Source organism: Nycticebus coucang, chromosome 3 (genome assembly GCF_027406575.1).
Source record: "Nycticebus coucang isolate mNycCou1 chromosome 3, mNycCou1.pri, whole genome shotgun sequence".
NCBI lineage: Eukaryota > Metazoa > Chordata > Mammalia > Primates > Lorisidae > Nycticebus > Nycticebus coucang.
In genome coordinates this window covers 153,197,845-153,210,109 of record NC_069782.1, presented here as the reverse complement: position 1 = coordinate 153,210,109, position 12,265 = coordinate 153,197,845, and the positions used below count along the sequence as shown (strand labels likewise).

At 38.8% G+C, this 12,265-nt stretch overlaps 1 protein-coding gene across 2 annotated transcripts in view; it reads right to left on the bottom strand.

The window, feature by feature from the left end:
• ZRANB1 (zinc finger RANBP2-type containing 1) overlaps positions 1-12,265 on the bottom strand; it is a 56,279-nt gene that overhangs the window by 40,831 nt on the left and 3,183 nt on the right. Inside the window, exon 2 of one of the 2 annotated variants that reach the window (XM_053584179.1) lies at positions 1,943-2,118. The exons of the other annotated variant lie outside the window; for it this stretch is intronic. Within the exon in view, the coding sequence (XP_053440154.1) occupies positions 1,943-1,983 (41 nt within the window). The 5' untranslated portion in view covers positions 1,984-2,118. The remainder of the gene's footprint in view (positions 1-1,942; positions 2,119-12,265) is intronic. 2 annotated transcript variants of the gene reach the window in all.

Genomic DNA, 12,265 nt, shown 5'->3' with positions numbered 1-12,265 from the left:
CATGTCTTTCAACTTACAAAATATAAATTTCTTAAAAGATGTGAGATCTCATATTGAATTATCCCACTTTTATTTTTTGATTTCCATAGACACTGGGGATAAATTCCACTCTCCCACCTCAAAAAAAGAAAAAAAAATCTTAGTCCTCAGGATTTAATAAAATTGCATCCTGGAATGCAAAAGAAATAGGCAGGAGATAAAGGGAAGTTTGTTCTGAGAGGGAAGGAGACTAAAACAGAGAAACAACTAATAGAAGTGTTTCATTTCAGCCAGCCCATCAATTTAGAAAAGTAGCCAATAGTTAAAAGACCAAAAGGGAGGGAAAACAACACAAACCAAAAACCTTAAACACAATGCCTTTCTCAAATTACTAACAACATAAAATGTGACTCACGAATTCAGAAGATCAAACTCAACTCTATCATATTTGCTAAAGGAAAAAAATCATCTTAAAGGTGCTAATTATCCACTGCTATTAATTAGCACAGATAGGAAAGATGTTCTGAAGTAACAGTTAAAACTAACAAAGTAACACTGTACAATAGAGACAGTTCCTTGATAATTCTGTCCCACAAAATCTAGTCCTACCTGGAATACAAAAAGTAAACTACATGGGGGCAAGACATGATTGCAAGAGGGACTTTACCTAACAATTGCAATCAGTGTAACCTGGCTTATTGTACCCTCAATGAATCCCCAACAATAAAAAAAATAATAATAATACAAAAAAAAGTAAACTACAAATTATCAACACTTGGGCAAATCAAATTGAGGAAATATCTGGAAGGTAACTACTAACAATCATTCCCAACACACAGTAGAACAGTGGTTCTAAACCTGTGGGTCGTGATCCACAGGAACTGTATTAAAGGGCCGCGGCACTAGGAAGGTTGAGAACCACTGCAGTAGAATCTCCACAGTTGACCATCTCCCTACATTGACAAACTCCTTAAGCTGACCTAATTTTCATAGACCAGACATGCATCACATGTACAGTAAGGCCTAGTTCATTATGTTGACCACCTCCATATGTTAACCAGTTTATTACAGTCCACTGGGTGGTCAACTTACAGAGGCTCTACTTTGTGTATTTTTTTTGTTGAGACAGGGTCTCGGTATTTTGCCCAGGCTAGACTACAGTAGCGTCATCATAGCTCACTGCAACTTCAAGCACCTGGGCTCAAGCAATCCACCTGCCTCAGCCATCCAAGTAGCTGGGAATATAGGAGTATACCACCATACCCAGCTAATTTTTTTATAGAGACAGGGTCTTAACTATGTTGCCCAGGCTGATCTCTGTCTCCTGGCTTCAAGTAATCCTCCCCTGCACCAGCCTCCCGATGAGCTGGAATTATAGGTACAAGCCATAAGGACCAGCACATCCAATATAATTTTGAATGTTTATATTCAAATTTTTAAAATTTTGAATAAAGTATATTCAAAAATCAATTCATATTAAAAATATATTCACTATTTAAAAGGTTCAAGGGAAAGGTTCAAGAGTGGGCTTATTAAAAAAAAAAAAAGAGTGGGCTTATTAACGTTGCCACATTAATAAGTCTTTATTATTTAATAACAACTAATTCATAAATGAAGCAACTTACTAGTGAATTTAATAATTTTTTTTTAATGCCTTGAATTTAGGCATGGGTCACTACAGCCAACTTCTCCATTTTCTTAAATCCTTTCTCAAATCAAATAACATCATCCAACCTCTTATTGTTAACCAGGAAAGAGAAAGAAATCCTAGGCAGAATATAGAAGCTTTTCCCTCTCTTTCTTAGCGATTTTTCCTGAACCTGAAAGGCTGGATTTTAAGTACACTGTATTTTGTTCCTGCCTGCTAAGTCCACATCCCATTTATAGTGTGAACTCTGCTAAGACAACAAATTTACTGTAAGAAAGGCTACTGTTTAATAGCTAAAATAAAATTCACACTTACTAAGATTTTAGTTTCCATGCTATAACCTCCACTTTGCACATGGTTATAATAAAAACACGGTTTATAAATCAGACCAAAGACAAGATTCAGTCTTCATGCTGGCTCAGATTCTGACTTCCTCAGGAGATACTGCAAAACGTGATAAGTGGTTCTGTATGACTGTGAATAGCTAATTCCTGTAAAGGAGACCAAAACCGAATTTCACTTGAAGCCTGCTACTTTATTCAAAAGTATTAATCAATTCTCTATTTTAATCCTACTCATTTATTTTAATAATAGACTGTTAGGTTTAGAATTTTAAGTTAACACAGCAATATTATTAGGTAATTGATTGGGCTGGTCAGCCAAATTAAACATGAGAAAGATATTTTTCTATACAACTTTAAACATGTACATGTGTGCACACATATAATATTATCATTAATATTAACTTGGCAATGCTAAGCCAATTCCTACTTGTATTACTGAAAGGGGAGAGATAGTATAACCCATATAAACAAAAAAAGGAAAAAGAAATTGCTTATATTTAGCTATGAAACCTTCAGCAACTGTGTTTTCTTCCTAACCCAGGCAATTTAAATTTATCTTGCTTGGATTTTTAAATTTAGTTTCCACAAATTGATTAATATACAACCTGAGAGTAATCCAGAAGTGTACTAAAGGCCAGGGAGCTATAACCATATAAGCACCTATAAAGTGGACAATGGAGATTTAATAGTAATTGTCATATTCATTAGGCAGCTTCTTCCTTTAGTTTCTCAGGAATGGAATATAAATAAATTACTCAAACTATTAGAAATTAAAATGAGCATGTAGAAACTTATTGCAAAAAGAATAAATGCCAGACTTGGTGCCTGTAGCACAGTGGTTACAGCGCCAGCCACATACACCAAGGCTGGCAGGTTCGTACCCAGCCCAGGCCGGCCAAACAACAATGACAACTACAACAAAAAATAGCTGGGCACCTGTAGTCCTAGCTAGGTGGGAGGCTGAGGCAAGAGAATCGCTTAAGCCCAAGAGTTTGGGGTTGTTGTGAGCTGTGATACCAGGGCACTCTACCGAGGGGAACATAGTGAGACCCTGTCTCAAAAAATAAATAAATAGGGCGGCGCCTGTGGCTCAGCGGGTAGGGCGCCGGTCCCATATGCCGGAGATGGCGGGTTCAAACCCAGCCCCGGCCAAAAAAAAAAAAAAAACCAAAAAAAAAAATAAAATAAATAAATAAATAAATGCCACACTCCAGGCATGGTGGCTTATGCCTTTAATCCTAGCACTTTGGGAGGCCAAGGAGGGAGAACTGCTTGAGCCCAGGAGTTCAGTACCAGCCTGGGCAAGAGTGAGACACCATCTCTACAGAAAAATAGAAAAATCAGCCAGGTACAGTGACATGTGCCTGTAGTTCCAGCTACCCAGGAGGCAAAGGCAGGAGGATCACTTGAGCCAGGAGGTTGAGACTGCAGTGAGCTATGATGAGGCCATTGCACTCTAGACTGGATGACAAAGTGAGATCCTGTCTTTAAAAAAAAAAAAAAAAAAAAAGGGCGGCGCCTGTGGCTCAAAGGGGTAGGGCGCCAGTACCATATGCTGGAGATGGTGGGTTCAAACCCAGCCTCAGCCAAAAACCACAAAGAAAAAAAAAAAAAAAAAAGAGAGAGAAAGAAAGAATACATGCCATAATGAACATATGTCCAGGGCTACTATAATTTCAATATTTCTTTTAAAATATTCACATTCAAAAATCCATGGTTGTTTTGACAAATCAAACTACATTTGTATCAGCATAATATATGTTAACGTCCAGGCAAACAAAAAAAATCACCAGAAAAAATAATCACTGTTCTATAGGCTTGGTAAAATAATGGACAAATAGCTGCCAACTTAACTTACCCCTCCCAAAACTCCAGGTAACTAAGCAATACAAAAACCAAGCTCCAGAGTTTCAAAGAAGTGCATATTCAATATCCAATCTATGGAAAATTGAAACAGCAGGAATGTGTTGTTTAATAATTGAAATCTAAAATTCAGGCCTGGAGTGGTGGTTCACACCTGTAATCACAGCACTTGAGAGGTCAAGGCAAGTGGATTGCCTGAACTCACAGTTCCAGACCAGCCACAGTCAGAGCGACACCCCCTCTCTAAAAATAGCCAGGTGTTGTGGCGGGCGCCTGTAGTCCCAGCTACTTGGGAGGCTGAGGCAAGAGAACTGCTTAATCCCAAGAGTTTGAGGTTGCTAGGAGCTATGACACCACAGCTCTCTACCAAGGGTGACAAAGTGAGACTCTGTCTCAAAAAAATAATAATTAAAATACAATTCATTGAAAAAAAAAAAAAATACAATTCATTGAAGACAATTATCTGAGAGAGCCATTTGTATCTGTAAATGGAATGAAGAGTAAGCATAACATGAACTCAACTTTGTGATTCTGCAGTATTGAGAAGAAATTAACACCGAGTATAGTTGTTTTCTTCCAGATGTCAAAACATCCCAAAATATATAAAATTATTTCCAATGTAAAAGTAAATACTGCACACTGAAATAAAACTGTTACTCAATCATTTTAGGTGACCATATATTCATATACCCATGTAAATTTAATTTACAAGTTTAATTCCGCATGTAACACAGACTTCTAAATTCTACCCAAGGAATCATACTTCAATTAACTGGCACAATAAAACCACAGTAAAATCTGTATCATCTAAACCTTCCTTAAGGAGAACTAGACACAACTGCTACTCTCCAAACAAATGTTCCTTGACTCAAATGCAATGCCAACAGTTCTCATCCTGTAGACCAGTAAGTCCGGAAATCCACCTGTGCATCAATCATATTCTACCTGTAGAATGAAAAATGTCTCCAAAGCTATCTATCATTTTCCAGTACTAAATTCATAACTGCCTTTAGTTATATACTTTCCAGTTCAAATAATAATAAAAGAGCAAAAGTATTATAGTAAAAGTATTAATGGTTGGGGAGAAGAGGCTGGCAATTAAACATTTTTTATATTTTCTTTTTTAATACTTGTGAAGCATTACTAAACACTGAACAAGAATGGTTATCTATATTGAAGACAATTCCTCAAAATTATAGCTATACTACAAATTCCACCACTTACTAAAAAAAAATATGAAAGAGAACTAGAGAAGTGAAATAATTCTCATCAAGTACAAATTCCTTGAGAAATTGTAACCCTGGCACTCTGGGAGGACTAGGCAGGTGATCCTTTGAGTTCAGGAGACCAACCTGAGCCAGAGAGAGAACCTCTCTCTACTAAAAATAGGAAGACTAGCCAGGCATAGTGGTGGGCAACTATAGTCCCAGCTATTCAGGAGACTGAGGGATATCTTGAGCCCAAAAGTTTGAGATTGCTGTGAGTTATGATGCCATTGCACACTACCCAGAGCTAACCTCAATTGCCAGTAATTTCAAATGATGAGAAGTTATGCAAGGGAAGGACTAATAGCAGTCTCAAAATATTTTTATTAGCTTCATAAATATAAATTTATATATATATCAATATAAATATGTATTGGTTTACTAATATAAATACTTATTAATATAAATTTTTGGAGAGTTATATATGTTCCAAGAGCATCTTAAGGGAACACAGATGAAAGCTAAAACTACAAACAATATTCCAAACATGTTGAATTTTCAGGTTAATTCTGAATTGTAAAATTTATGTAAAAAAAAAAAAAAATTAAAAGTACTATCTATATCTAACTCCTAAGCCAGAAATCTCTGTCATTTCCTATGTTTTTTTTTTTTTTCTGGCCCAGGCCAGGTTTGAACCCGCCACCTCTGGAACATGGGGCCAGAGCCCTCAGTCATTTCCTCTTTTCTCATCAGTATCTTCCTACATCATTGTCTTCCTCAAAACAGTCAACAGGAAAAACAACTAGCCTAGAATAGGATCCTTAAGACTGATGATATGGTGAACCCTCTATCTACAAATCTGACCTCATTTCAGGGCTCCAGCAGCTTATCAAACCTCCATTAAACTCCTTATCTGCCTCTCACACCAAACCCCTATCCTGACTTCTCCAGTATCCATTAATGACACCATTATAGCACCTAGCAGAGAACTCAGAAATCACCTTGATTTCGGCCTTCTCCCTACAGATTCTTAATATCGGTTTCTATCCAATCTGGTATTTTCTTCCTATTCCTGTTGCCATCAATCCTTTTTCAGTTCAGCTCAGAACTACTTTAACAGGCTTCTAAGCACCTTCCCTTCCTTTCTTTTTTTTTTTTTTTTTTTTTTGAGACAGAGTTTCACTATGTTGCCCTCCGTAGAGTGCTATGGCCTCACAGCTCACAGCAACCTCAAACTCTTGGGCTTAAGCAATTCTCACGCCTCAGCCTCCGAAGTACTGGGCCTGCAGGAGCCCGCCATAATACCCAGCTATTTTTGTTGTTGTTGTTGTTGCAGCTGTCATTGTTGTTTAGCTGGCCTGGGCTGGGTTCGAACAGGCCTGCCTCAGTGTATGTGGCTGACACCATAACCCCTGTGCTACGGGCACCGAGCCCACCTTCCCTTTCTAAATCCACCCAGCTGACTTGCCACAACAATCCTGAGGCTCTTTCCAACAGTATAAACTCTCAACTAAATCACATACACCCCTACATACTCACTCCCAAGCACACCGCACACTCCTCTGACTTATGCATGCATCAACATTCCCCAAAAATATAAGAGGTTTAACAATTAAGTTCGAGAAGCTGTCCTAGAAAAAGTGTTATATACTTCATTTCACTACAGTCATCTTCAAAATATTCCCCTTGGCCATCTGGTGACAGTAGTGGTATTCAGCAATGAGGTATTTCTAGCATGAGTTCACAAACTTAATTGTAAGACTTCATACAATGACAACTCAGATAGTGGTTCCAGAAGTGCTTTAAAGGGTGGATTAGGCACTGGCGTTGGTGCATAGCTTCCTAAGGAGAGTACTTCAAAGGTAACTATTTCAGCAATGAGCTATAGCACTTTTCCTAGGATGAGTTCTTGGACTTAATTATTTAACCTTGTACACATGAAGGCACTGCCTTAGATACATAAGCACAAAAGACACACACATACTTATGATGAATTCTATCCATCCTTTAAGACTCAGCTCAAGTCTCATCTCCTTCATGAAGTTTTCAAATAACTCCAAGTACACTGCAAGCAACAATACCTTTACTGACATTTGGCACTTCTCTGTTTCCTCTTGGGGCTAGTTTCTGAAACATTAATTCATGTGTGTTTTTTCTATAATAATCCATTCCTTCAATTTTTTTCTTTGCCCCCCAAAAGCATGTCTCATTATCTAACTCCCTTCGATTTTTAATCAGGTAGGAGGCTTTCAAAAAACCTTGGCTTCAGATTCTAGAGACATGAAATGTAGACCAGCATCTTGTGTTTAGTAAAACCCAAGAACAGACCACATTGAGTGACCTGAAAAAACAATGGAATAGAGCTTCTCAGCAATCTCAGAAGAAATTTTAGAGAGAGGGGGATCAACTTCATGATATCAACTGCAGAGGTGGCAAGAACTCAGTAAAAAGTGTCTGCTAGACACAACTAGATCTCACACCATACGCAATGGGGGCACACAGCTAGTGGAAGAACCACAGAACCTAAAAAACCCTGTGCAGGGCAACAAAAGACAATACAATATAACCTGTGCAGCCAAAACCTGAGCCATATGACACCAAATCTTCCAATAACATGAGGAAAGGAGGCCCCAAGGATGACTGAGGTTGAATTTTCTGCCAAGGAAATGTAGTTCAAATCAAGTTGATTTAAAGAAAATACCTGAGATCAAAATACTGATTGGAAATGAAAATTAAAATTGAAATTAAAAAGGTAAAGAGGCCAGGCACAGTGGCTCACACCTGTAATCCCAGCACACTGGGAGGCAGAGGTGGGGGGACTGCCGAGTTCACGAGTTCAAGACCAGCCTGAGATAGAGCGAGACTCCGCCTCTGGGGACACCTGTAATCCCAGGTACTCAGGAGGCTGAGGCAAGAGAATCACCTGGGCCCAGGAGTCTGAGGTTGCTGTGAGCTATGACACCATGGCACTCCACTGGGGACAACAAAGTGAGACTATCGTCTCAAAAAATAAAAATAAAAAATAGAAAGGTAGAGTGGCATCTGTGGCTCAGTGGGTAGGGCGCCGGCCCCATATACCAAGGGTGGTGGGTTAGAACTCAGCCCTGGCAAAACTGCAACAAAAAATTAGCTGGGCTTTGTGGAAGAAGCCTGTAGTCCCAGCTACTCGGGAGGCTGAGGCAAGAGAATCGCCTAAGCCCAAGAGCTGGAGGTTACTGTGAGCTGTGACGTCACAGCACTCTACCAAGGGCAACAAAATGAGACTCTGTTTTGGTTTTATTTATTATTTATAAATAAATAAATAAAATAAAAAGGTAAAGAAAGCAAAAGTGATGCCTTCTTTCCACCTGAATTTTTGGATTAAGATATTTATCTTTGATACAGACTTGTGGTGTCTTCCTATCTCAATGATTATAAATTGAGTAAAACCTATTACATCTGTTTTCCTCTCATTTCATATCACACAGGTCAATACTTACTTAAGTATTTAACCACATCAACAAAGATCAAGAATCTTCTAAGTACTCACTGACTCACCCAGAGCAACTTCAGTTCTGCAAGCTCCATTCACAGTAAGTGCCCTATACAGGTGCACCATTTTTTTTTTTATCTTTTATGCCAGATTTTTACTGTACCTCTTCTATGTTTAAATACACAAATACTACTATTCCAATTGCATACAGTATTCAGTACAGTAACTTGCTGTACTGGTTTATATCCTAGGAGCAACAGGCTACACTATACAGCCTGGGTGTGTAGTAGGCTACACCATCTAGGTTTGTTGTAAGACACTATGATGTTGGGCGGCGCCTGTGGCTCAGTGGGTAGGGCGCTGGCCCCATATACCGAGGGTGGCAGATTCGAACCTGGCCCCAGCCAAACTGCAAGAAAAAAATAGCCAGGCATTGTGGCGGGCACCTGTAGTCCCAGCTACTAGGGAGGCTGAGACAGAGAATTACTTAAGCCCAAGAGCTGGAGGTTGCTGTAAGCTGTGATGCCAGGGTACTCTACCAAGGGTGACAAAGTGAGACTCTGCCTCAAAAAAAAAAAAAAAAAAAAAAAATCTTGGGCGGCGCCTGTGGCTCAAGGAGTAGGGCGCCGGTCCCATATGCCGGAGGTGGCGGGTTCAAACCCAGCCCCAGCCAAAAAAAAAAAAAAAATCTTATAAATCAACAACAAAAAGACAAAGAATCCCACTGAAAAACAGGCAAATGAGGCATGGTGCCGGTAGCTCAGTGGTTAGGGCACGCCAGCCACATACACAGGGGCTGGCGCGTTCAAACCCGGCCCGGGCCTGCTAATCAACAAGGACAACTACAACAACAACAACAAAAAATAGCCAGGTGCCTATAGTTCCAGCTACTTGGGAAGCTGAGGCAAGAGAATCACGTAAGTCCAAGAGTTTGAGGTTGCTATGAGCTGTGTTGCATGGTACTCTACCAAGGGCGACATACTGAGAGACTGTCTCCAAAAAAACAAAAAAGGAATAGAGCACGGGCCCCACACACCAGAGGTGGCGGGTTCAAACCCAGTCCCCGCCAAAAACTGCAAAAAATAAGCTAGAAAATGTGACATCTCTAGGATGACAATAAAAGACAGAATAACAGGTGTTGATGAGGATGTAGAGAAAAAGAACCCTCATACATCGCTTGCTAGTAGAAATGTCAAAAAAATGGTGCAACCACTTTTGGAAAAAAAACTGTAATTTCCTCAAAAATTAACCATAACTACCACATGACCTACCAATTCCACTCATACCTAAAAGAAATGAAAATTTATCTTCACAAAATCCTGTAAACAACTATTCATAGCAGCATATTTCATAATAGCCAAAATGTGGAAATAATCTAAATGTTCATCAATCAATGAATTAAAGTGTGGTATATCCATGTAATGAACTTGTATCCAGCCATAACAAAGGAATGAAGTACTGACACACCCTACAGCATGAACATGAAAACACACTAACTGAAAGAAGCTAGATACAAACAGCCATGTACTGCATATCCATTTATATGGGATACCAAAAAAAAGCCTGGCAAATCTACAGACAGAAAGTAGATTAGTGGTTGCCAGGAGCTGAGGAAAGGGGGGTAATGACTGCTAATGGGAACAGAATAACAGGGTTTCTTCTTAGGGTGAGGAAAATGTTCTGGAATTATTCAGTGGTGATGGCTTTAAAACACTGCAATTACACACACAAAAAATACTGAATTGTATACTTTAGGAGGATGAATTTTATGGTGTATGACATATACTTCAATGAAGCTTTTATTTTAAAAAACTAAGAAGAAGGGCAGCGCCTGTAGCTCAAAGGAGTAGGGCGCCGGCCCCATATGCCAGAGGTGAGGGGTTCAAACCCAGCCCTGGCCAAAAAAAAAACTAAGAAGAAATTAGAAAGTTATGCAACTGATTCCAATAATGCATTATCCATCCAAATATTCTTTATTTTTATGAATACCAACCACATACAAATTTGACTTGACAAAGGATAAAAAAAAGACTGTGGTGTGATAGTTGAGGAGGGGAGGGACAGTTTGCCCTCACTATATGAACCATAACATAAATTATTCTCTCTTTTTTTTTTTTTTCCAAAAGAAAACAGGCTGGGCTTGAACTCCTGCGATCAAGCAATCTTCCTGCCTCAAGCACCCAAATAGCTGGGACTACAGGCTATGCCACCACACTGAGCTAGAAATTCATTTCTTCATTAATAAAAATTTAATTCACTAGGCAGAAGAAAAATTATCAACTTATATATTCAATTTACCTGGTCAATCTCCATTTTATGCCTGTTTTGGGGGGGAGGGAGGTTGCAGTTTTGGCCGGGGCTGGGCTTGACCCTACCCCCCCCCCCAGTATATGGGGTCAGCACCCTACTCCTTGAGCCACAGGTGCTGCCCCAATCTCCATTTTAGTATTAAAACTCATGGCTCTTCTCAAAAAACTTCATCTTAACTAAAATACCACCCTCCCAAAGAATGCTTACTGTTCCAGACTTTTCAAAAGTAAAATTACTGATATAATTCTATAAAAGAGCCTTTTACAAATGCAAGTGCTTAAGTAAAAATGACTAGTGTCTCTGGAAAGTTTATTAACAGATTAGTTTTAGCTTCAATTATACTAAAAAGGTTTCTGAAGCTTGAGGGGGAAAGCTTTTATCTAAACTACTTTCTAAAAATCAATTAGTTTCAAGGAAAAAAATATTCTGATGAATTGGAGGAAGAGGACATGTTTCCACATAGATGCAATGGATAAAAGTCAAGATGGTTTACTATCAAGAGACTATGTGTCCACAAAACACCATGCCTCCTACTCACACACACAACAGAAACATACACACCTATTTTCCAAATGCATCAGCATCCACTTATGTATTACATAATTACATGTATTATCCTACTATGGACCAGCTTGTTTTTCTTCTAACAGTGTTGACAGGTAGCAGTGAATCACGTATTTTCCTGTCTCATTTGCCTTATGAGCAATGACACATTCTGTCAACATCTGTGGTTAAGAATGCAAAATGAAGCTACAGATCATCTTCACTGTCCCATGATGCTAAATGTTACCTATTGCTGCGTGTTTACACTAAGGTTAGAAAAACCAATCTTAGTGTCACTGGTGCCAAATTCAAAACCAAGTAACTGCCCCAGACCCAAATCTGAAGTAAATCACAGAATTATGGGATTTATTTTTATTTGAATAATATGACATGATTATTATCAAAATGTTGAGCATCTTCCACAGGGAGAGAACTATGTTGATAATAAATATAAATACAATGACCAAATGCTTTTTAAGAGACAGCAGTAATTTCAAATATTTTGTCTCAGAAACCAGTCTTATAAATGCCAATACTTAGAAAGAGTACAAAGTGCATATCTTAGACTTCAATAACCAAAAATATTCTGCCATGTGCCCATATCTTCAGCGCCAAATATATATAGTCTCCATAGATATAAGGTATAGAGTTTATATCCACTTATCAGAGGTCTTAAAATCTAGTTAAGCACTTTGGGAGGCTGAGGCAAGAAAATCACATGAAGTCAGGAATTCAAGACCAGCCTAAGCAACAGCAAGATTGCATCTCTACAAAAAAATTTAAAAATTAGCCAGGTGTGGAGTCACAAGTGTGTAGTCCCAACTACTAGAGAGGCGGAAGCAGAGGACCACTTGAGCCTAAGAGTTAGAGGTTGCAACAAGCTATGAAAGCACAACTGCAC